Source organism: Anarrhichthys ocellatus, unplaced genomic scaffold (genome assembly GCF_004355925.1).
Source record: "Anarrhichthys ocellatus isolate YVR2014 unplaced genomic scaffold, GSC_Weel_1.0 scaffold27, whole genome shotgun sequence".
NCBI classification, from domain to species: Eukaryota; Metazoa; Chordata; class Actinopteri; order Perciformes; family Anarhichadidae; genus Anarrhichthys; species Anarrhichthys ocellatus.
The window spans coordinates 4,911,409-4,938,148 of record NW_022280057.1 but is presented as its reverse complement, the minus strand read 5'-3'; the positions used below and the strand labels follow the sequence as shown (position 1 = coordinate 4,938,148).

At 39.7% G+C, this 26,740-nt stretch overlaps 1 protein-coding gene across 2 annotated transcripts in view; it reads left to right on the top strand.

The window, feature by feature from the left end:
- The window catches only part of klhl4 (kelch-like family member 4), a 29,205-nt gene extending 5,732 nt beyond the window's left edge, over window positions 1–23,473 (top strand). Inside the window, exons 1-11 of one of the 2 annotated variants that reach the window (XM_031862666.1) lie at window positions 37–768; window positions 8,163–8,330; window positions 9,336–9,472; window positions 9,811–10,007; window positions 13,137–13,349; window positions 14,817–15,003; window positions 15,095–15,319; window positions 18,361–18,523; window positions 19,523–19,735; window positions 20,781–20,952; window positions 21,289–23,473. In XM_031862666.1, the coding sequence (XP_031718526.1) occupies window positions 314–768; window positions 8,163–8,330; window positions 9,336–9,472; window positions 9,811–10,007; window positions 13,137–13,349; window positions 14,817–15,003; window positions 15,095–15,319; window positions 18,361–18,523; window positions 19,523–19,735; window positions 20,781–20,952; window positions 21,289–21,348 (2,190 nt within the window). In that variant the 5' untranslated portion in view covers window positions 37–313 and the 3' untranslated portion in view covers window positions 21,349–23,473. Of the gene's footprint in view, window positions 1–36; window positions 769–8,162; window positions 8,331–9,335; window positions 9,473–9,810; window positions 10,008–13,136; window positions 13,350–14,816; window positions 15,004–15,094; window positions 15,320–18,360; window positions 18,524–19,522; window positions 19,736–20,780; window positions 20,953–21,288 lie in introns of those variants that run through there. The other variant, XM_031862667.1, reaches the window with a different exon arrangement.
- The last annotated feature ends 3,267 nt before the right edge of the window (window positions 23,474–26,740 follow it).

The window sequence follows — 26,740 nt, the reverse complement described above, 5'->3', positions numbered from 1 at the left end:
AGAGAGAGAGAGAGAGAGAGAGAGAGAGAGAGAGAGAGAGAGAGAGAAAGACAGAGAGGGAGAGTTGGAGGGAGGGTAGTAATCTCAGGCACAGGAACAAAAGCTGCGGAGGACTGCTTTCCATCTCCACTAAAAGAACAACGGAGGAGTAACAGAAGGAGGAGGGGTTGGACATGATAGTAGTGAGACAATAACGGAAGAGAAGACGCACATTATAGTAAGTAAGGACTGAAATCGAGGCGCTCCTCTTCTCTGCTCTCCATGTTTTTGGGGACTCAACGTACCATTGCCTTCGTCTCCAACCCAGAGGAGGATGTCTGTGTCAGGGAAGAAGGAATTTGACGTGAAGCAGATTCTCAGGCTCCGCTGGCGCTGGTTCAGCCATTCATCCCAAGGTTCATCTGGTGGTGGAGGGGGTGGCGGGGTGGGAGGCTACATCCAGCAGGATGGCCTGGATCACAGAGGGCCGGCTGTCCAGGGCCGGCTGAAGAGTCACTCACGGGAAAGAGGTGTTGGAGGACTCTGGAAGACTAACAGCCCGGTCCACAGCATCTTGACTCCGACGCCAGGGCCCACACCTGTCTATGTCAGAGCAGGTCAACAATCATGGCACCATCAACAGAACACCATCCAGGCTCTCCAGGCCAACCAGGAATCTTCAAAGAGCAGCTCCTCACCCAGCACCCCAAGGAAAGAGGACACCATCACTGGCCAGGAAGATGTAAAGAACAGCACAGTGGAAACTGCAGAGATGGAGGCCAGAGAGAGGTATGACTGTTAGGAGACATTACATTCTTAGGAGACACAGATATATTATGTGGTGCAGCATCAGTCACTGTGCATGCTCAGTTAGCGGAAACCAGACTATGGGAAGCTGTTTTGGGAAGCCATGGTTCCCTCACCTTTCACAGTGAAAGTATAGCTTCTTGATAAAATCTGCATCTAATTGACTGAGGCAGCACCTCAGGATCAAAAAGCAAGAATGTTTTGTTGCAATCAGGAAAAAACAGCCATACTTGAAATCTGTTTTCAACATTTCTGAGACTAAATACATAGATATATGAAGCGTATATCTACAGTCTATTAAGTTAAATATCTGCACTTCCAGATCCTTTAATGAAGCTAAAATGAAATTATCTGTACAGCTATCATTTCCCAGTTTGCTGTGGCTCGGCAGCTGCCACCATGGCTCACCTGGGGATGAAACACTCTCCTTGTCCACAGCATGTTAGGGAGGATAAACCAATAAAGCATCCTTTTAATTATTCATTGGCCGAAAAGCCAAGGCTGTCTCTGCTGCCTTGTGTGTGTTGTAGTCCAGATTACATGCACTGTATGACTTTCCCTGATTCCTCCAGAGTATTTCGTTTTTACACATTACACTATTGCATTCTTCCATAGAGTTAAAAGTGGATTGCGGGAAAGAGCCATTACATCGTACTGGACGTATAAAAAGAGGAAGCAGTGCAATCACATGAACTATCTAGACTGCCACGACAACCACTTTATAAGCCAAAAGCTATCATAGCTTGTGGCTAGCAGATGTTATTTAATTTATTTTCTACTTACGTCTTTTCAAAAACCCTGACGCCAAACCAATCAGGGTCATACATGTGTTTCTTGCTATAAATCCCACCACCTGCATCTCCAGGTTGTGTTTCTTTCCCCGTCTTCCCTGAAATGCTACATCTTCTTCCAGGAAGTTAACAGGTTAGAGCTACGTGTGTGTTTATGTGTGTGTGTGTGTGTGTGTGTGCTGTCTGGCAGAACACGAAAAGCACCTCGCATCAAAGATGAAAAGACCAAGTCTTCCCTTTTATCTTGTCTGTGACATTCTAAGGTGATTGGTCCTTAAACATTCCTGCGTGCTTTTGTTCCATGCACCTGGTGATGAAATGAACAATGGAAGTGAACCTGTCCCCTTTGTTTTATAAAGCTCACCATGATACGACAGGTAATTCTAAATACACACTCTCTGTCTGCAGCCAAAAATGTGTCAATGTGGATAAAATGAATACCATGGGCAGTGGACGGTCGAGTTCCCTGAACAGAACATGAATTATTCTGAGTTAAGATCCGGTTTTGGAATCAGCTCGTCTTCGTGTTGGTATAATTGGCAGATGTTCATGTTTTGGGGTCCCTGTATGTCAAAAGTACATGCATAAAAGATGTGCCTCACAGTTAAAATGTGTAACTCTCAGGCTCTCAAGGGGGACCTTGAGTTCATGTTGGCCATGTAAACTACTACCCGTTATATTTTGACCATGATACTGACATTTTGAATGGTCCTTCTCTGGTGGATAATACATTATTTCCTTGGCTCAGCTGTACTTGGTTGTAGGGATATACATCAATGAATTTGATAATCAGACGTTGTTTTTGACAGTATTTTAATTGTTTGAATTTTAGTAATGAAATCACCCATTCTTCTAAATAACAGTATATCATTAAGAATATTGACAGCCACTTCCTCATTTCATATAAATAAATGCATCACAATGTCAGCACCTCTTTTACATCATTATTAAATCATGGAATTTGTGTTTTCTGATCTTGCAGTGGCTTGAATAGCAAGGCTGCAAAAATGAGTTTGGCTTGAGATAAATACCTTTTGTGTGTGGCATGGTGGCACTTTTCCAATCAAGTGCGTGATAATAGAAATGCGGTCACTCGATATCTGTGAAGGATTATTTGCTGGAATGTTTGGACAAGCGCTGCATCTGTACAGTAGGTGTACAAAGTTGAACAGTGAACTAGGCCAGTGACTGCATGACACATTATGGCTCGCATGCTCTTCGGTGGCTATGCAGATGTGTGGATGTCACTGAGATATGCACATCCATTTACTCCACCAGCTGGGTGGCCCTATTATGTCTCACATCATAAATCCTTGACACATAATTTGTCACAATCCCTCAGGCTGAAAGAAGAAATGAGTTCTGCTGACTTTGAAAAATACAAAAGTTTTAGCCGTTACTCTGTTGTTGTAAAATACGTGTCAGTCATTTTGTGGTACATGCCCCTCAGCGATTAGCTTTACTCACGCAATGTCTATAAGAAATCCATGCCATCAGCGTATTTCATTCTTTCATTGATTTGGTTTCTCACTTTTGTTATTATTATTTAAGATTGCTGTCAAACTGCCAAAGACAATAAAAACAGCTTATCCTAACAATGTGAGCATATATTTAGGATTCTGCTTGACTTTAAGAATTGATATTTGATGTTTATATGCTTAAGGATAAATGCAAATGTTCACATTGGTTCACAGGTATTTATGTTCTTGGAAACATTAACATTGAGCTAATGAAATAGATTTCTCTTTGTATTTAATGTAGCTAATTAAGTTTTATAGCACATTCTAAAAATCTGCCAGGATGCCATAGAGTACTGAAGATAATTTAAAAGGTCAGTGACTCATATATATGTATATTGTGGTCTATGCTGGTATAATTATTCTCATTATGTTAGAGTTGTCAAATCAAACGTAGTGAAATAAGTAGCAGATAATACCATGTTGTTTCCCACCTTTTCTCCTAACTCTCTATACTCGCTCTAGAGTAATCTGTATACTATCTATTTGTTGCGTCCTCATGACTCTCATCCAAATAACCTCTCCCCATCATTGGCAGAGAATATATGACAGACGTTAACCTGAATGGAATGGAAACCCTGACCTCTCCCACATGAACACTAACAGAGGCTTGAGTCAGCGGGCTGTTAGTTTGAATGATATCTCAATTCCCTCTCTACTGCCTTGGAGAAGAAATACCACCACCTCTCACCCTGTCAACAGCAGTAATTCAGATATTTGTTGGATGTCTCATAACACCACACGGCTTATAGGGTCTTGGTCTGGTTGTGACACATCCAGCGGAGGTGTCTTTAAGAGGCTGTAAATTGCAAAATACAGTATATCTGTTATAATCTCAAAAGACATCCTCAGAGGTGTAAAGGATTTTGTATTTCACAAATAATTGATTCTGAGCATTCTTCAACTTCGCCAAATCAGCATTCTGTACGCAACAAGGCCACCTCTGATGGAAGGTAAAGATCAAGCTAGAGTTTTCCGGAGCCCCTTCTCATGCTTTTGCAGAAGGCAGTGAACAGAGATAGAGCAGCATTATATGCTCGACACGTTCCTCATTTTTGTTCAAATGTGGATCAGTCATTTCCCTCCCAAATGGAATTCAAAGGAAATCATCCCCGACACAGCTGTCTATGAATTTCACATGGACACTCGGGGCCATGACTTCATTCAACAGTTTCTGAGGCACTCTGTAATTTACAATGAAAAATAATCAGAGGCATGGACAACTATAATCAAGCTGACAATGTGATATCGTATAGACAACAAAAAAATAACTAATTTAACTAATTTACCCTGTTTTAGGGTATCCCCAAATAACATACATATCTAATGCAATAGGTTAAAGTCTAAAGGTTTAAGCCCAAATGCACAAAGGATCTAAAGATCTAGATCTATAAATATCTAATATACAGAAATCCACCCAGGACCCACTGCTGTAATAATGTGGATTCATTTGTTTACCCACTAAGATTAGATGCAGATAAATTACGGACAATCCAACAATGACAGTTTCATACACTATGCGAGTTAACCTGCCATCAGCAAAGCATTGAGGAGCTTTCTGCTAAGATCTGCACATTTTTCACTTACATGTCGCCCCCCAACACACACACACACACACACACACACACACACACACACAATTTACACTAAATTCATCAGCATTACAATGCAGAGCTCAGCATTGTAATCACAGTCAATCTATGGACAAGGACCAAAAAATAGCAATATGGAATTAAGATTTACCATGTCAATACCATTAAAATGTGCCATATTTGTACCATTTTCAAGGCAATTCCAGTATTAATATGCTATGCGTAACAACAGGAAAAATTGAATCGTTATTTTGAAATTCATTCATCTCCTGGCACATTATTCCTCAGTGGCTCCAAGCAGATATTTCACTTAAGTGTGCAAGTCAGTTATGGAGAATTTCATTATTAAACGAACAGATATTTCAACTGCTGGTTTTTCATTTTCACTGTGCATGATTTCTCCTCTGGATGCAGTTTCTTAATATTCAAAACAGGAATTGGTATGCCACCTGAGATGTTCATTAGCTGTTCAGAGACATTCTGCTGACATGACTTTTACACCATCACTTCGTCTTTACAAGGTGCTCGGCTTTGGAAAAGTTATAAGGAAGCAATATTTAATTTCTGTATGTGACAATTTTCGACTGCACTCTAGCATAAAGGGCCAGCTGGCCACATTCAGAGCAGATTTCAAAAGACATGGTTCCCGTATGCAGCTCCATTTCATCCATCATTATCAATATTAAGTATGTCCGGCATAACAATGGTATCAGAAGAAGAATGTCTGCTGCAAAGCCTTGGTGAGATAGTAAAGAGCAGAGAGGAAAATCTATTTCTGCACAGAGTTATCATCCCAGCCTCACTGCTGGGATCAAGTTATTACAGTCAGTGTATATATTTCTCTCTACAAAGCTGAATGACAGCAATACCGATTGTCAAAGCACATGAGGCATAAAGATCTCATGGAATATATAGACTTGGCACATGCCGCATGAGGCTTTGTAGGAGTTGTTGGATTCTCAACCCAACCCAAGCTACTCAGCAGCCTTCTGGGGCAAATGGCGGTTATAATCCATTTTGAAAGAGACATATCCCATTTGGGCCGGGCAGGAACGATTTTCCCATTTGTAGAGGGATGGAGTTGACACTAGTTGGAATAATACTGAGATACTCAGCAACATGTCTGACTCATAACCTTTACAGCTAGGGGCTAATCCTGGCTGATGAAAGCACATCTTGAATCATCCGACCATTCATTTAGAAGGGTAGTTTCATCACAGTGAGAAGTCAGACTGATTACAGTGGACGGAAGGGATATTGAACATGTCATTTTAATATTCTAAAAAAACTCCTCTGTATTATTGTCAATGAGTGTCTTTTTTGTATTAGCACTGTATTTTGTGCTTAAAATATAGCATATGAAGATTCCATTGCACAGCCTTAAAACAGGCTCCTAACCACTGTTTCTGATTTACCTGAATATCTTAGAGTTTTTAAATATGCAGTTCTTTTCTCAGATTCAATTATTCACATTGTTGTGATGTCTTTGGGAAGGTGTGAGGATCAAATGAAAAGACTTTGCTCACTGAAATAAATACATGTGCACTGTACGATAAATTGGGATTGTATTCATTTGTATAGGCGAATTTACCTCCTCGTTCTAGGATTGCAAGTAAGTTCATTGAAACAGTTTGAAGGATCACAAAAGAAATCTATAGCATGTTAGAGTCTGTGACTCTCTTTGAATTGCTTAGTAATATGCGATGTACAGCAATGTCCCTACAGCAGTTTCTCTGGAGCAAGGTGTTCTGGGGCTTTAGTGCCTCAATAAAATTGGGCTATACCTCTGATGATTCAACCCTCTACTGAAAGCGAAATATACCCCACAGAGAAATTTACTGCTCCCCAGAATGTGATACCAAAGCAATTAGTGTCGGAGAGATTGGTAGGCATGAAAAATCCTTACAGCATGCCTTGGAGCCAATACAAAGGCAATGCATCTCAGTTTTAAGGCCCTATTGCTTATTCAGTCTTGTTTGGTGTTCCTCTCCAAGACTCCAGAGTCAGTGGGGAATAATCGTGACAGGGCAATAAATTACTCTCGCATTTAGCATAAAGTCTCCCCATAAAGATTAGACTACAGCAGTATATACTGCACTGACTGGAGGGCGATATAAACAATTCCCAGGGGGAAAATGTTGTTGCTTTTGGTAATCAAAGAGGAGAAAGTCAAACACTTTGCTAAAAACTTTACAATAGTGTGTTAGTCAGGACATCGATGAGAGCCATCACCACCTCCATCCCTCCTGTGTTATCAATATTGGTATGCGCCAGTACATTGTGTTGCCAAGCATGACAGGGTTTTCAGTTCGTTTGGATTGATGAATCTGTAACTTTTACTAGTTTATGCAGCTCTCATATCAGTATGACTGGTAATGAGTGGGGACATAAAGTGTCAATTTAAAGAGCAGTGACTTTTTCTTCTTGAGCAGAATCAGTCTTTACACAGCCGCAGGACCGTGAGATGATAGTAAATTCCCTCTGAGAGGCGGCTTGGGTCTGTTTGTGTAGCGTAACAAACAACCCTAAATGTCAATTAGTGGACTTTCTCTGTGAAGGACACCAAAATGTCTGGGCTGCATTATTTGCCACGAGTCTGAGGGATTACTCGGGTGCCTGTAGAACAGCATGTAATCTAGCAGCCCGTGGGGACAGGGACTCAGCCTCGCCACAACGCTGCAAGGAACAGGCTTGTTCACTTGTTAAGTCCCTGTCTTTGGAAAACCCACGTGCGCACACAGATATGCAGATGCGCACAGGAACAGACACAAAGGCATACACACATACAGACATTCAATTCTGTCTGGAAAGCTGTTGCATAGATTGTGGTGCTTGCTTGTCCCATAAGACTGCATCTCTTAGTTATCGACTTATGTGTGGAGTTTAGTCCATAATAGTTTTAATTTCAGCTTAGAGCGGCAAGAAAGATGCAGTTACACCGCAGGGAATAGAGGATTCAGGAGTGCCATGTGCCCGAATAAGCTCTTTTGTGTCCTCAATCATTTGTTTCTTATCTTGCTCTGTCCAGCTTTTCAATTTTATTTTTATTATTTCATAATTATGATAGTGGGCAGGGAGAGGAAACAGAGGGTAAAATGTATTAATTAGCTTAATGAATTAGTCTCCCTAAATAAACTGTCTGTTAATTTCACCTGAAGGGTCCAATGTTGTTGTTGTTGTTATTGTTTTTTGCCTGAGTCCCCATCAAGTGAAGCTATGGTTACAGTTTACTATTTCCTACACATGGCAATGTCCAAAACAAACAATGGCCAAAGGTTAACGCAACAAAACCTTCTCTGGTTATTTAGAGAAGACTTCATGCAATGTTCTAAATGGCTCCTGGTACAATGACCAAATGTTCAGAAAGTGCAGAAGTATTCCAATTAAATGGACACGACGCACAGAATGTAAAGATGCTGTAGACATACAGACAGGGTCTATTGCTTTTGTCTATACATCTCCTCTCTCTTCCACAGGTTGGCTCTGAGCACCTTCTCCAGAATGACCACCAACTCCTCTGATGAGTTTTTCCAGGCCACAAATCATGCAGAACAGACTTTCCGTAAGATGGAGACCTACCTCCAGCACAAGCAGCTGTGTGATGTCCTCTTGATAGCAGGGGATCATAAGATACCCGCTCACAGGTTGGTATTTGTGTCCTCTTTGATTTCATTAATCACACCTGCATCGGTTTGATTTAAGAGATACAGAAGCTCATCTGGATTCATTTCATTAAGTTGTTGATGCAAGCGTTCAGGCGTTGGTCTTGACCACAGTTCGCATTCTTAAATACATTTCGTCAGTCTCAATCCATCTGACGAATAATCAAATAATCTTTAAAATTCAAAGCAAGATTTTTCTGATTTTCAGGTGACAGGAAAGATATGCAAACTCCATGTTCCCTGGTTTGCATCTAAATAATGCACATTGCTGTGATCTAATTACACACCTCTGCCCTTCCTCATTTCCACATTACATTTGTGAAGTGGAAGAGCACGGCGATCCAATACATGGAGGTGTCAATATTTGGGCATCCAGCCCTCGGTTGAGTGGCATGAGATCAAATCTCCTGAATGCAGAGAGGCATCACGTTCATTGCATCACGTTCACCGAGTGCATGTGCTTGTGTATGTCTGCCTGCCAGCATATTTTGTTAGTTCATCCAAATAGATTCACAAAACAGAAACCAGAATTCTCCACAGAGAGAGAAAGGAGTATCAGTGACTGACCTAGTTGTAGAAATCAGCTCTCTGACGGCCTGTTTTAATGTGGCTTTGTATTTGTTCATAGGACACAACCAAGTAAAGCAGGGACGGTATGACAAAATAAATTAAACATGATATAATAAGTATATATATATATATATTTATTATTAGAAACCACAACATTATGGAAATATGGGATCAGACTATTGGACTGTGTCACTTGATCTCAATTCCTTGTGTTGTCATATGATCTCTCCCTGAATCAACGCGTGTTATGAGAGCTAGACAAATGAGCTAACAAAATTAGAAGTCTGACCAGTGCAGCTATTAACAACATGGAGTATGTGGGGTAATTTCATTTATCATACACAAGTGGAATGATGCATGCATGCAAACTCATGTGCGGTACAAGAGCATTAATCCACTGCGTTTTCTTTACGGCAGACTGGTCCTGAGTGCCGTGTCGGACTACTTTGCTGCTATGTTCACCAGCGACGTGAGAGAGGCAAAGCAGGAGGAGATCAAAATGGAGGGAGTCGATCCAGAGGCCCTCAGATCCCTGGTTCATTTTGCCTACACCGGTGAGTGCTCGTAAAGACATTCACTAGCTCTTGTTAGTAGTTATGAGACTTCTGAAATCCAGCATGATTAAAATGGATCAATAAGGCAGTTCATCACTGGGCTGACTGACTGGTCAACACTTAAACTTAGCGTTGCTTTATTCTACAAGACAAATCCATTTGGAGAAACATTGGGAAAATCCATATCAACAGTATTGAAATTGTAAAATGGGGTCAAATTATATAATGATGATTATCCAGTTTGTTTGATTGCAATACTTCTCCTGCGACTGTATTTACCATTATGGTTACATCCAGTCGTGACATAAAAATGTGTTTTGCTTGTCCTGACATTGCAGGCGTCCTTGAGCTGAAAGAGGAGACCATTGAGAGTTTATTGGCGGCAGCTTGCCTCCTCCAGCTTTCACAAGTCATCCAGGTTTGCTGTAACTTCTTGATGAAACAGCTGCATCCTTCCAATTGCCTGGGAATACGCTCCTTTGCAGACGCCCAAGGCTGCGTGGACCTGCTCAATGTGGCTCATAACTACACCATGGTAGGAGGGCGATTAGCGCTTTACCACATTTACATGGCTGGGGTGGGCTAAATTATTTATTTTGAAGGAAGAGATCACACTCTCAAAGTGACTCTTCATTGCATGATTACACACAGGGAGCTGTGCTAATGAAACAGTAACAAGAGTATTTTAAAATGTGGTTTAATTAACACTATATGTACTGAGAGGCAGCCTACACTACAGTGAATCAAATTTAGTCTGCTGCACATAATCAAAGCCTTTCTTTCAGTGCACATCTGATTTGTATTTTCAATATAACGTGTAATAACCAATGTTTTGTGAATGCAGTGTAATATATAGATATATGTATACATATATATATGTATTTTCAATATAACGTGTAATAACCAATGTTTTGTGAATGCAGTATACTATATATATATATATGTATGTATACATATATATATATATGTAGTTTTGTATATATATACTGTATATATGTATGTATATCAATATATACGTATATATGTGTATATATGTATGTAATATATATTAAACAATATTGTATATATATATATATACATATATAGTATAACACTTGGTATACTGTACATAACACATTGAAATATGTATGGCTGTCCTCTGGAGACTAATTAAAATAACCTGTCATAACCTGTAAAGGCGTAAACTGTCGGTGTCTTGGTTATTTATATCATCTAATTTCAGCAGAGACATGGGTGACGTCCACATTTGAATAGAAATTGAAAAGTTTCATGCTCTTACTTCATCTAATTTGGTTTCGTGGCTGTTACTAAGAGATACCACGTTGCTTCATATTGATTAGTGCACTGCCAGAATTGTGAAAATGTGGCTGCTATATATTTCTGCAAGGAATATTTGCATTTGATTAAGATTCATGGACATATTTGTCAGATAACGTCTTGTTTGGCCACGCAGAAGTGACAGCATGAGGCAGGCGTTATCTCCTAGAGGACATCTGCTCAGTCTGTTTACATAGGCCCCATCCAGGACCAGGAGGTTAATCTAATCATCAGACTGCACAAGAGGTTCAACTTCCTGTTCAATTGCCTCAGTAATGAGCAGCGAGAGCTGTGGGCTTCCGCGAAGTCCGTCATCTGGTTTGTGAGTGGAGCAAGTTGTGTTTTGATAAGCTTGTTTTTCCTGTTAGAGCAAGGCTGCTGAGATCCGCCCCAACATCCTTTTCCTTTATGAAAGAGTTGCCCTCTTTCATTGCAGTCGTTGAAAAAATGTATTGTTATATTGTTTGGGATGACAGTTTTTCTTTCCAGCAATAAAACTATATTTCAGTTACATATCTGCTGCCAGGTGAGTCTGCAACGGCCGCTGCTGTAATGAATGAATGCAACCCACAATTGGCTAATTGGCTAACCCCCCAGTCTGGACCGCAAGTGTATCAGACGTCTTTTGCACTCACACGTATCACAAAACAGATACGCTCTTATTTTAATCTCTGCAGATGTTCACACTTGCTACGTCCAGATGCGCATCTCAGCTTCGCCTCACGGTCGTAACTGAGACTTGAAGCGTCAAGTCTATTTTTTTGACATTAAGCATTCAAACGTGAGGGTGATGCCTAGAGGCTGGGGTTTGATGATGCACTCAGCTGTATTATCGCTTGTGGCCCCTACCGGGCGGGGCCTGTTAAGAGTAGTGAGTGAGAAGTCATCGAGCAGTCAATGGTAGTATAAAACAGGCTGTAAAAGGTGTTTTGAGAAACAACGAGAGGAGCATTCATTCATAGCTGACCATCCAAAATGTTATGCAGTTTGCTGCAACAGAATGCGAGATTAGGCGTGGACAGACACAGAGGTGCACACTCAGAAATAATAATTAATACTACAGAATTTGTGTATTTGAATGAATCCAAATTTCGAAAAAATTGCAAAATATAGCAATCTGTCTTTGCCAGCCTCTGCAAATTGCATGGTAATCAACATGTTCTTAAAGAGTAATTCTCCCAGCCCTCACTCCCATTAAACATCGACGTTCCTCCGCCTCAGAAAACACTATTATTACGCAATTACTCTTTTGCAGTAGTTAAATCAATTAGTATCCTCTCCCGCTGATCTTGTTTTCCAAGCAGTTTACCCACCAATGAGTTTGCCAGCATCTAAAAACACATCCCTTTAAATGTTTATGAAATAAACTCGGTTGAGCTTTCAATTTTGTTGTCAGCTGTTAGGCACTGGTAATTACAAATAATTGGTTTAAAGCAACGTAAAAGAGTTGGATGGCTTTTCTCCCTCAGTGTTACCACAACAGATCAATAGATGTCCCTCATTTCATTAGGGCTGTCTCTGTTGAGCTCTGAAAAAAGACACTCTCATAATGGATTGGACAGAGACTCTGTAATTTGTTGCAAGTTAATGATCAATAGCCTGCTTGTTTTTCTTAATTGTTGAGCATCCAGTCTCAGTTATTAAAGCAGCTTAACAATTAATGCTCGGCTGCCTTTTTGAAGAAGGAATCGGCCTGATTATGGCAGAGGATTGCTCCGTATGTCTCTCATGTGTTTTAATGTTGAATATAACATACTGCAGAGGCAGGAGGTTGTTTTATATAGCATCATCTCTAATGGAACTGCCCAGAGACAATGTCCTTGAAGAGGTAGCCATGCAGCGCAGTAATATCGTCTCGGCTTCTGGCCAGCAAATGGAAGATCAATCTTAAGAAAGGCAATAGAGAACAGCTCCCACAAAAACTTAGAGCTGGACACTGTATTGGTGTGATGGTAATGTTGGTGTGCAGTGCTTTTGTTTCTCATTAAGCATCTAATTTTGGTTTAACGGTGTCATGTACAATCAGCAGCAAAAATGTTGTATGAGCTTATGTAGAGGCTTTTTTTGCAGACGCTTTATGCCAGATTGATTTGTAGCCTGCTGTTGCATGGATGTTAAGATATGTGTCAAAATGTGTGAGAGAGTATTTCACCATCAGTTATATAATAAATTGTCAATAGAGACCTCTAAATTGGCGTTCTCTATCTATTTGCACTCATTTTTCTTCACCTCTCTGTCCTACAGAAACACAGCCACACACACACACACACGCAACGCTGCACCAAGCGTACTCCTCGGCTAATGACTGATGCTTATCTGCCTCCTACCCGTCTCCTCTGCGTTCCAGGAACACTTCCTGGAGGTCATTCAGAACCAGGAGTTCTTGCTGCTCCCCACGGCTGAGATTGTTAAGCTGCTTTCGAGCGATGAAATCAACGTCCCCGATGAGGAGACCATCTTCCAGGCTTTGATGATGTGGGTGCGGTACGACGTCCAGCATCGACAACAGGACCTTGGGGTGCTTCTCGCCTTGATCCGCCTGCCTCTTCTTCCTCCACAGGTGAGATAGCGGGTGAGGGGGTAGAGATGGTAAGAAAAAGGTATGATCAGGATCATATACTGTGCTTTTGCTCGAGTTTGTAGCTGTCAACTAAACTGACGGCTTACTGTGACAGAAGGCGTAATCTATGACCTTTTCTACTGTACGTACCCCGGGTCAGATTTTGGATTTATAATACACTTTTTTTACAAATGTATTCTTAATAGTTTTACAGGCTTTCAGACGTTTTGTCTATGACATGTCAGGAAATGGTAATAATAACTTTCAGAGCCTGACATAAAATATTCAAATGCCTTGTTTTGTCGTAGTAATAGTCTAAAGATATTCAGATGTTCAGTTTACTATCATAAAGCAAAATGAAAGCAGCCATTCCTGGAGTCCTGGAGATGATAAGGAATATTTAGCATTTTATGAATCGACAACTTGTTTCAGCTTTAAGCACCATACATTTACTGCAAGAGAACCACCGACCCTCAGTCTTCCAATTGACCACTGAAAGGCAATGAACTACTGCATTGTCAATAATTCCTTTGTTTATGTTAGTGGCTGAGGAAGAAAAATCTCCCCTCTGAGTGATAAATCAAATTGGCATGACAGATACACATGACTTTTTATATGCATTGTCAGACTATGCTTGCTTATGTTTGAATTATTATTATTTTAAACACTGCACTGCAACTCATGTTTTATGAATGCTGTATTTCTGAGAGTAAGCATTGTTTTACAACTGTGTCATCTCTGCCTAATTTACATAACATCAAGTCCAGATAGGAATTTTTGACAGATCTGAAGTATGAACATATCGCCCTTCTTTATGCCAGCTTAATTTTCACGGACAGTTTTTTTTTAAACTAATTTTGTTCACATGTGCTTTATTTTTCACTTAATATTAGGTGAATAGATGCAGGATAAAAAACTACGTACAACATTGCTGTCTGCAAACAAAAAAAAACAAAAAAAACAAAAAAGTTGAGCAGTGACATATACCAAGATGACTAGTAAAAAAAAACAAAAAAAACTTAATTCATGAAAATAAAATGTGTGGTGAAATATTGAAAACATGCTCTCTTTTAAAAGCTACTACTTCAATCTGTAGTGTGAGGCTCGGAACGATGTTTATGTGGCTATTTTCCAAAATAATTGGTGAGATACTTTCTAAACAGATACAAAATATGACTACTGTGGCTACAAATGGCACTTAAAATAAACCATATGATTAAAGAATTGCTGTCACCACATCTGAAGATCTACAGTATTTATCTACACAGTGTGTTTGTATTTTATTTAAGCTTAATCATATAAAAAGTAAATCTACATGAGACTAACCTGGCTTTAGATTAACAGGTATTTCAGTAAATGTCTTTAATGGTGATTTGTATAAACATGTGGCCCTTTTTCTACACATTATATCTTTAATACATTATTTCTTACAATGCAGCCTATTAAAAGTGATCTCTTGAAATGTAGCTCCTTGCCGATCTGGAAAACAACAAGATGTTCTCCGATGATCTGGAATGCCAAAAGCTGCTGATGGAGGCCATGAAGTACCATCTTCTGCCTGAGAGACGTCCCATGTTTCAGAGCCCAAGAACCAAACCTAGAAAGTCTACTGTGGGCGCACTTTATGCTGTAGGAGGGATGGATGCTACCAAAGGTATGGCCCACGCGCATATACGCAGTGGTTATTCCTTAACAGCAAGACAGTATATTGAAAATGTAACACTTGTGTCTGTGTGTGGTTTTAGGATCCACCACTCTAGAGAAGTACGACCTGCGGACTAACACTTGGGTCCAGGTTGGAGCCATGAACGGACGCAGGCTGCAGTTTGGTGTCGCAGTTATAGACAACAAGCTCTATGTGGTCGGAGGGAGAGATGGACTCAAGACATCCAACATGGTGGAGTGTTACAATCCGATCAATAAAGTGTGGTCTACTATGCCTCCCATGTCAACACACAGGCATGGCCTTGGTGAGTGTGTCTCGTGAGCTCCACTTATTTCACTAAAAAGAAAATACCACACTGATAGATAATATAATAATTACAGAAAGGAAATGTGGTGAACGAGGACGAATATGTCAATAGGATTGCAACTAACAATCAGTTAATCTCCCAATTATTTTCACGATTTACTGATTAATAGTAGGGTCAATATAGTGTTACAAAATAATGACAAAACATTCAAGGACATTTTGCAGAGCTCAATCTGATGGATTCAAATTGCTTGTTTTATCCATGCTACAGTCTAAAACCCAAAGATATTTTGTTTACTGTTATGTGTGAAATCTTCTCATTTGAGAAACTGGAACCGGTGGATATTTAGTGTTTTTATTTGATAATTTGAATGATCAATGACTTATTCGTTGATTAATCAATTATGCTTTTTTCAGATCTACATGTCATCAAGAAAACTACTTCAAAGTATCTTTGTTCATATTTGAGATTTTGTTTATTTTTTTAAATATTTTAGTTAAATTAGTGCTTCTCACAGGATTTTGTGGACTTCAGACCCTCTTGAGGGTTCCGGGAGGCAAGCTCCCCTGGAAGAAAATTATGTACATTTTAAGGTTAAAGGCATCAGTCTGGTGCTCTTATTCATATATATATGAATTTATTGCTGTTGTAAACTATTTTGTGCTCTTTTTCAAACAATACTGAAATGTAACAAAGCACAATTAGGCTAGTCAAGTACTGTACTTCAGTACAATTTTGAGGTACTTGTGCTGTACTTGAGTATTTCTGTCCTTTGTTTTACTAGTCCACCACATCTTAGAGGGAAATATTGTACATTTAACTTCACTACATTATTTAGGCTAGTTTGCAGATTCAGATTCTTAATAAAAAAAATATATAAACCAGCTTATAAACTATGATGTATTATTTAGTATATAGCCTAGTTACTAAGTATAAACACATTAATACATCAACAATTATAATCTAATGATATAGGCATTTTAAAGTAACATTTTGAATGCAGGACTTTTACTTGTAACAGAGTATAATGTACTCTGTGTTCTAGTAAATATTTGAATCATAAACACATTGGTTGTAAGAATATGAATGCGATGAGAGCAAGAAAGTCACCCCCACTAAGCATGGTAAATGAGACAGGTGTCGTGTTTCAAGATGGAGTGCGTGGGGTACCGGCATCGCCGCAGATTGTGCAGTCTAGGCAGTCCGCCCTGGTTAACAGTTGCGCCGCAGGAAATGAGGACACAGCGAGCACTAAGTTCATGGCCCCCGGAAGCAACAAAGTCCAGACGAGGGTTGCTTTAAAGCCGACCTGGCCAGTGCGGCCAGCTACTTTCACTTTTCGTGGTGAAATAGAGCTGGTCGCTGCACATAGCTGCGGAAGAAATAGATAGATAGATAGATAGATGTATACTTTATTCATCCCCAGGGGGAAACTTGTTAAATGCACCAAAAGAGGGGCAGACAGCCCATCCGTGGAGCAGTGTAAAAATATTTTTGATTCATTATGAAACTGTGGCGGGACAAATTAGGCTGCCACAGCCTAGGTAATTAATGGGAAACACTAAATTCCTTCCACCTTTGTTATCATGTTTCCAGTGAATGTGTGAAAACACAATTCTTACAACTATTTCAAGGTTTGAGGTTCTAGCTCGTTCAGGCTACCTGGTGTTATGAAACACCAAAAACTGCAGGATGCATGCTCAGGAAGGTAACAGCTGGAGTGCTGGAAAAAAAGAAATCAAACATTTCTTTTGAGATAGACCTTTGATATTTTCCCATTCTCCTATCAAAGCTTGGCAGGTGGTGCTCGGCCCTGCGCTTCCTTACCCTTCCCTGCCCAATAAATCTCATATCAGAAGCGTTTTGATTCACAGTTGAAACAGGTCTGGGTAACAGAACAGGGAGATCTTGTCAAAGCATTCAGCTCGCTCACCCAGCGTGGTCAGAGGTATCAGCCTGCTCAGGAGATCACACTGTACAGATTACCTGTGTTGTCTTTGATCTTTCCCGTAGCAAATATCTCTTGCTGCTGTGGCGTGCATATTTTGAATGTGAATATATTTGAGCTTAGTGTCTATCAACACCCGTGGCCAACCATTTCCTGCTGTGTGCATTAGGGGTGAAGACAAGAAAAAAAAGCATTTCTTTATTCCAAAGCCACCAGTCGGTAATAAAAGGAAGTCTCCCTATGAGAATTGTTTCTGTTGCACAGTGTTTATGTCATTCGAGGGTCTCTGAATGCGGTCTTGCCCTCATGCTCCCTCCAAATAATTGAACTCTCACCAAAGGAAATAAGGGCGGTAATATAAAAATCCATTGTGTTGAAACATCCTCTGCTATGTTGCTGGGGAAAACTGCTTTCCTCTGTGACTTGAGAATGAGGAATAACAACGCAGTTTTACAGTCTTCCTGTTTTCTGAATAGATTCGGTTAGCTATATGACTCACCCTGCCCAGCTCTAAAATGAAAAACATACCTCTGCATCAGCTCTCTCTAAGAACTGGTTCAAGAAAACAAGGCTTTGATTTGGAAATGTCATTCAATTTCATTGATTGTTCATGATCAACTTAAACAAATTCACATATTAATACACAAGTATGAAGCACAAGGGAGCTGAACAGCCGGGAATGACCCATAATGCAGACTCTGAGACGGGCAGATTCAACAGAGATAATCTAAAGGAGCAGTGTGTAGGATTAGTGAAATCTAGCCGTGTGCTTGCAGATTGCATCCAAATGAACACCCCTCTGCTCACCTCCTCCCTTTCCATGCATTGGGGAACTATGGTTGCCTTCAGGTCACCTAAAACGCAAGAGGCCCTCTTATAGCCACAGTGTTTGGTCTGTCCGTCCTAAGCTACTGTAGAAACATGGCAGTGCAACATAGCAGTGAAGAGGACATGCTCCCTATGTAAATATGAGGGCTCATTCTAAGCTAGTGGAAACATAATTCTTAGTTGAAGGTGATTATAAACTAATGATGGATTAATATATCCCATTACTGCCAATAACTCAAATCTATTGTTCCCATTTGTGTAGGTATTGCTGTGCTGGAGGGCCCAATGTATGCTGTGGGAGGCCACGACGGCTGGAGCTACCTCAACACAGTGGAACGCTGGGACCCGCAGGCCAGACAGTGGAACTATGTGGCGAGTATGTCAACACCACGGAGCACCATGGGAGTCACAGCGCTCAATGGAAAGTAAGTTGCTTTATCAAACCTACAGACATTGTTATGCATGTTTTAGCAAAATCTAAATCACATAGTTTGACCTGAAATTGAAGCACAACCATCATGTCTGCTTTAATTAAGATAAGCCATCTGTGGTCGTCATGCAAAGACTATGTGATTTTAACAAAAACAAAATAAAGTAGTGATTAGGTTTATTCTAAAAAAATGTATTTGCCGACTGAACTGGACAAACGTGAAAAATTCGAAAATTTGCTTTGAATAATGAACAGAACTAATGCAATATGCAACTTGGAATAGAGCATGCAGTAACACAGGTATGATGTAATTCAGAGTGCACAAGTCAAGGTAAAGCTGAAGTGCAGCATTGGTGCAGTAATAGTTTGACAACATTGTACTTCTTGAATGCAGCATCAACCTTTGTGGTCTGTGTGAGATAAACTACACGGTGGCTGCAGTAGTTAGCAGCTCACAGCAAAGGCTGTTCTGATCAGTGTGGTAATTTATTCAGGGTAGTCAAGACTCTATAAAAGCAAAACACTTTGTATATTTGTATGTATTAAATGCCTAACAACACTATTTAATAGTAAATTAAGCAAAGAACCGACTGGCTCACAGCCTCATTTAAATAGGTTTGTGTGCCGAAGGAAGAACAAGCTTGCTGCTCGGCTACATCCAGTATTCAGTGTTAAAGTCAATGCAGAGTTATTTCTGCATCTAGGTCAAGAAGGAAAGTGTTTCCCTTGTCTCTACTTTCTGTCGGGCCTGTGAGCTACAAGCACTTAAAATACTGGTGTGATTTTTCTGGGAGAGAACACTCACAAGGTACGGGCCTTTAAAAAAATGCCATCCACACTGATGTATATTGAAAATCTGTCACATCATCACTGTTCTATCATAATCTTTTACAACTATCTGATGTGAGCTATACTCCCTCCAGCTCCACTAGCACTGTATGTACGTACATGTCAGATGTTAGAGATTTTGAACCCAGTTTATTTAATTTCTCAGATTGTTTGCAGTCGGCGGTCGAGACGGCAGCTCATGTCTGAGGTCAATGGAGTGCTTCGATCCGCACACCAACAAGTGGAGCATGTGTACTCCCATGGCCAAGAGGCGAGGAGGAGTGGGTGTGGCGACGTACAACAACTTCCTGTATGCTGTAGGCGGCCACGACGCGCCAGCTTCCAACCACTGTTCTAGACTCTCCGATTGTGTTGAAAGGTCGGTAAAAGCCTCTTCTCTGGATAAAACACACAAGCACGGAAATGTTTAGCGCTTCTGGATTGCAGTTGAATTCAGACATGGGTGGGGATGAGGCTGTAAGAACAAAAGGGAGACAAACTCATGATCCCCACCCTGTTCCTGCCTTTTGAGACATGTCTGTATTATACCACAACACTCAATTGAAGAGATCATAGTTTCCACAGATGTTTTCTATTTCATAATATCTGGCACCATCTGGTGGCCGTCATATCCTATATCTGACTCACAGTAGAGCATCTCCAGTAATAAGTCACTGCTCAGAATACCTTCTTGCTTTGTATTTTACCACCATTTGACATTTTATTCACACACCCATTTACTTAAATAATTAGTTTTCAAATAATAGTAGTTATCCTTCAGCATTTAATCAATGAGGCAGTAATAAAGGGATCTTTAAAACAGTGATTTTACTCATTGGAAAGCATTTTGAGTCATTTAAATTCAGCATTTTATTATTTTATTATTTTAATGTAGCAGTCTCTAATATCAGACAATATTTTTTAGCTTTCAAATTCATATTTTTGAACTATTTTACAAACTATAAACTGATTTGCTTGAAACTGATAAAAAGCTTTAAACTTTGATACTATCAACTTTCAGCAAGGCATTTATGAACATTTAAATGACTTCATTATCCAGAAATCACTGAAAGAAAATCATGAAGGGTGTCTTCTTTGTCCTCATTTTTAGCGGCAACATGGTGAAAACGACATTCAGCATTCATCTTCCTTCACTCTTGAGTCCAGCTCTCGGTGGACCCAGCAGCCGCCAGCTGCTGTCCAAGAAACAATTTTTGCTTTTAGTTTCAATCTGGCTCTCTGTGTGTGCTGAAAGAAGTTAACCATGCAGACATCTGTGATTAAAGAGGGGGGACGTCAGGGTTTCTCATTAAGTGGGGATGGGACACGGGTTTCCTCTTGAGATTCATGTTGATTGGATAATTTAAATTTGTTTTAACTATAAAATCCCTAATGCAATAAACATTCGAAACATTGTATTACAGGTATGACCCAAAGACGGACACATGGACCACAGTGTCCTCCCTCAGTGTTCCCCGGGACGCAGTGGGTGTTTGCCTGCTGGGTGACAGGCTTTATGCTGTAGGTGGATACGATGGCCAGACATATCTGAACACTGTCGAGTCCTACGATGCGCAGAACAATGAGTGGACTGAGGTAACTAATCATTTATCACAGTTACACAACTCTTATTATTGTTTTGGATATAAATAAAAATATGGAACTTGAAAATTGAAAATGGTTAAAACTGTTCAATTAAATTGTAGCTTTTATTTTGCCAGAACTGGTTACATATAACATCAGGGTTCCAGTTAACACGCTTTGGGAGGATAAATCTGCTGAAGTCTCTGAATGCTATCAATATTTTATAGCTTGCTATGTTTTTTCTAGCTTGCCTCTGTAGCCCTCTTATCTGCATGAAGTAGAATGAGATTCCTTTTGAAGAGAGCCTCAGATGAGAGGCTGCATGTTAACCCCTCTGTCATCCTGTAGGAGGTCCCTCTCAACATTGGCAGGGCAGGCGCCTGCGTGGTGGTGGTGAAATTGCCTTGAGCGTTTTGTCTCACGACAGCATGGGAAACAAATGAAAGAGCGGCGAAGAAGAGTGGACAAACAAAACAACGGATCAAGGACACATCCTTCGAGAGTCATGTTTTATTTTTTTTTCCTTCTTTAAAATCGGCTTTCCATATTTTTCTGAAGGAAGCACAGACAGAGCCTTGCCCATAAGCCATTGTTTCTATCATTAGTGGACATGCCTGTCAACTGGGGAGGACTAGTTCAGAAACTGGAATGCACTGCACATTCTCCACATTCTCAAGCGATCAAGAATTTTCATAGACTTGGGCAGAGCTGTAGCAAGTGCCAAGCCTTTGTTGTACTGCTTTGTTATGATAGTTTTTTGAAACATTCTGTGTACGTCTGTAAAAATTAAATGTGAAAGCAACATTTCGAGCAAATAAGCCTGCAGGTTAGTTTACATCTATACAGAGACTTTTCTTATCAGTGCCATCACATACAGTACAGTATATTTTGGGGTTTATATTTCACTTTATAGCTACTCAAATTAAAGTTCTTATGATACATAAATGTAACGTTGTTCCTGTGTCTTTCCTTCGTGGGTGGTCTGAAAAGATTCTTACTCTTTGGGGAAGAAGACCACTTTGAACATGAGTTTGAAGTACAGGAATGAAATCCAACTTTTTGGTGAAAAATATATTTGGACATTTTCTTTTTTTATTGAGCCTGTAGCTACAAAACACCAAAGTCATTTGCTTGTCTTAGAAGTCGTGTTACGCATTGTATAAAAGTTTACAAAATGGTGAATTACAGAAAATATATCATATTGATATTTCACATTGCTGTAGATTTTTGTGAACTTTCTGAAACTATATTTGTGTCGATAGAATCATACCTAAACCAGTGCACTCTGGTGACTACAGTTGTTATTATTATTATTATTATTTTGTCTTTATTTCTGTGCATGCTGACTGAGCGAATGTTTTGAGTTATACAATATTCTATATCAACATCACTGTCTGTTCTGTACTGTCTAGGGTCATGTAGATGATGTTGTACCTTCACAACACAACCATTAGAACAACACACAAATAACAGCAAACTATGGCTGAGTGACACCAGGTGCATCCAAACCAGCATTCTGAGTCTCATGCATTCGGGACACTTGATTTCCACAGAACTTCACTAATGTGACTTTGATTCAAATGTTTAGGTTCGTAGTTGGTTGTTCTGCTCATAAAAGTTGAAACACTATTAACTTTATCACAATGGCAACTGTAATTATAACATGTTTTTGGGTCCAAATGTTAGTTTTTAATCATGATTTTGTACAGCATGCAAAACTATAAATACAATGACTTCAGTCTTCTCTGCATGTTCAAATCCATGTTTAGAGCTGAATGTGGCCCCTCAGCGGGCGGGTTTTGATTTCTCTTGTTCTGCTTTGAGTAAACTAAACTGATTCTTTAACTAAACAGACTTGGAAGCTTCTTTGAAGTCGTCATTAACCTCAGCATTCTTCTCATTGCAGAATTGACGTTTTTTTTTTTTTAAATCAAGGGCATGTTTGTTGATATCACTCGACAGACTGAGGACCAACTGCCATTGCTTGCCTTCGTTTTTTCATTGTTTATCCTCAAAATAGTTTCAAGGTCCCCCCAACCTCCTCGCTCTTGTTTGGTTAGATTTTGATGAATACAAAATACTGGCTTATGTGTTCACACGCAAAGTTCTAGTTATTTTCAAAATACACAACATATTACACACCTTCATCTTTTTCATTTTGAGGAATAGCTTTTTTTTTTTTTTTCTTTTACTCAATCCGTATCTCCGACCGTGTGAAGATTAATCTCCTTCTCCAACTTTCTGTTTCTGTTTATCTGCATCTCCTTCTGTCAGATCATATAATGGAGATCAATAAAGGATAATAGCTTTCCCCTGAGTTCACCTGTTCAGAGCATAATGTTACTGAACACCCTAGCATGTAGAATTTACAGTATATCTCACTTTATATCTGTCGTATTAATTCAAAGGCTTAGTGTAATATCTGTGGAAAATAGCTGTGTATAATTTGTTGCAAATGTGCATCATTAGATTATTCTCCTGACGGTAGCTCAGTTTTGCTCAATCTCAAATTCTATATCTGTTAGACAGTCTAGTTGCCACCCATAGTTTAAAAACACCCCATGACCTAAACACTGAGCCAGTCAGCGTCACATGATAAGCGCATACCTCAAAGTCACAAGGTTTCCAAGCCTGATGTGGATGAAAGGGCCATAGGAAAAGTGCTTTATGTTACCATACAACCTAACAATGGTAAAGGTTACACTTTCACTAGAGTTATTTGACTGTTGTTTTAAGTAATACTGATAATTTAAAAGTAAGGTGGTGCAGCACTGACTTCACTCTAGCTAGCTGAACAACTCAGATGTTACAAACATTTCATGATAATCCTTTGGATCCTTTTATTTAACACTTTTAGGTATTTAACATGACCTAAATACAATAAAACATATCATTAAAAGAAGGTCTTCAGTTCCTCTTTAAATTGAATCCCAAGAATTCGACATGCTGACTAAATGATACTTCTCTATATTTTATATGTAATTTATGTATTAATCCATATTAATCATCACAAAACAGTTCCTTCTTGCCTGAAATATTTTTAAATCACACCAGAAAAAAGCCAAATCCCCAAATAATGAATAAGTGTTGAACCCCTTTTTAACCCAGAAACGTTACAAAAAAGGAGAGAGAGACAAAGCTAAACCGATGATTTAAGATAATGGGTATTAAGGTTTGTGATAAATGAGATCTGGATATTGTCCATTCAGTGCAGTGTAGTACGAAATACAGAACAAAACAGAAAGTGGGAATAGGATTAAGGGCTTTTTAGTGCAGAGGTTTCCAACACAAATTTACATCGTCGACTCCTCCTACAGGAACTTAGTAATACAAGTATTTAGCTTTGCATTTATCCATTTTGGTTTTGTTAGTGAGAGCTCAGCTTAGTTCATTTTAGCAGTTTTGAGTTCAAGTATATATTTCACCAGTTTCCCACACTCTCATACAGCTCCTCCATGGTGATGTAATGATATCATAAATTATCAAGAGAGGGTGCTGTTGCACTGCAGAGAACACGCCAAACCACACTTACCACCGCGAACGGCGAATCAAAGATTTCCAATATCATTACTGTTCATAATAAATGTCAACTGGCATTAAGAATGCCAAGGACAAATACTTGAGCTAATAACCCTGCATAATTATTGAGACACGATGATGAAATGTTGGGAAATTGGATGTTAAGGCGTCTCCTTCTCTTACTTTCAACTGAGCATCTTACTGAGTTAAGGAAAGCACAGAACCTACGAGGAAGAAAAGTCCTGAATTGAGAGATGATTGTCAGGTTTTAAAGGGATTTTGGCGTCGCAAAAGTTTGAACAATCTCTCATAATTCCGTGACAAATGATTGTTCTATTTTTGAGCTCTGCGCCGAGCCTTTTTTTTTGTAGGAGCGAGGGAGCAGCTCTCACTCATATTTTATTATCCTTTTTTTCTTTGACAGTGAACAGAGATGGGAAGTGATGAGAAAAAGATGCAACAGCACAGTGTAAGTTGCAAACAATGTACCATATTGATTGTGAAGACATACCGTATGTATACCAGGTTGCTTTCTTCTATAACATATAATATATAAAGGTTAAAAGTCTAAATAAAATTACAAATCATTGCAGTGCAAAGATGTTACAGCATTTTACAGGCACAGATTTTTGGATTTCACCAAACACATTTTCCTCTGCCAGATAAATGATAACGCTGCATAATTGTCAAAGTACAGTCTCAGAACTTCAACGCAGATCAGTTGGCCTAATGCTCACTGAAGAATGCCTGTAAAAAATGGATTTGGGTGGTTTATTTGTCAAAACACTGTATTATAAGAAAGACTGAGAATTAAAAAAAACAGCATGCGAGGGATCATCTTCACCATGGGAACAAAAGGCAAGATGGATCCCTCTACAAGTGCCACAACAAACTGTCAACTTAGAATAAGATTGTCTCGTCGAGCCTGCTTCAATAAGCCCTTTAACATGGCACTTTTGACATCTTGCAATGGATTGCCATGTCAGGCAAAATGTTGTGTCTTCTCTTCCCAGGTGACGGTAATGTCACACAGCAAGTGTTTTTTTTTTTTTAAGAGACTGAATTCAGAGAGTGACAAAGATTAAACATATCACACAGGCAGCAGGACAGCAACCATATAGATGTGTGTTCCTGTTGGGCTTACAATCCAGGTGAGCTTGAGAAATCACCTGCTTGAGGAACTACACAAACTACAGCTTTTCAGTTACAGTGATAAAGTAGTTAGCTGCACTTTCATGAGACCAGCACTGATACAAAGAGTGACAGTTGCTTTTCTCGTCTGATCAAAGGCTGCAGACAAGTGCTGTAGAATGTTTCTCCCCCAGTCCTCCCCCCCCCCCCCCAAAACCCTGTCTCTATCTAATGATAGTTGAATACATTGTCATCTCATTATCTTTGAAGAGGGGAGAGATCCCTCCCGTACGAGTGGGCACCGTGTCTCTTGCCATCAGACGGGCCCTAAGATTGGTGAAGCGCATTCGCGTCTCATTATGTTGAGTGAGAGATAACAGACATATCCCATCTGCCTAACGCCTTCCACACACATGCCGCCATGCTTGAGCCATGCAAGCTGGTGCAGGAATACTGTGGGTAGTTTATCTGTAATTCTATAACTGAGCTATGAGACTTATATTCTAAGCCGATCCGAACAATGCTATTAACTAAATCACTGCATGGTTAAATATCACTGTCAGAATTAAGAGAGTAGAGAGAAGGGCTGTTTTTTCTTCCTATGCAGTGGTAACCATCAAAGAGCCCCCCGTCTCTTTATACTAGCCTGTATCTTATATCATCATCAATATCGCAGCATCATGTAGTTTATTTATTAATGGTTTTAAACTTGTACACAAAACTCATTTACCCTCCGGCAACTCGCTGCAAGGCTTTTTTTTCTGGTTCCCTCAGACAAATAAAAGGAGAACAAAATCTGCAGTCCCACCCAATTTTCCAATTTGCAAACCCTCTCCAGGGCAAAGAAACAGCAGCGATAGGAGGAAAAAAAAGCCGAACACATTACAGAATCACACAATCTGATACAACGGGCACCATGAATTGCAACCTCAAAAATGATCAAGAATGAATATGATTAGCTTCATATGTATGCTTTTAAATTAACTTTTTCAATTTAGACATACAGTGCAATTACATTCAGGAATAGTTTTGGTACTTGTGTGACTATTCTAATAAGAATAAAAAGTGCTCGAAGCCAAAAGCCAACAATAACTTGTGACAGAAGAGCCAAATTGGTCCCAGTTTCTCTTGACTGGCTTTAACAGATGTC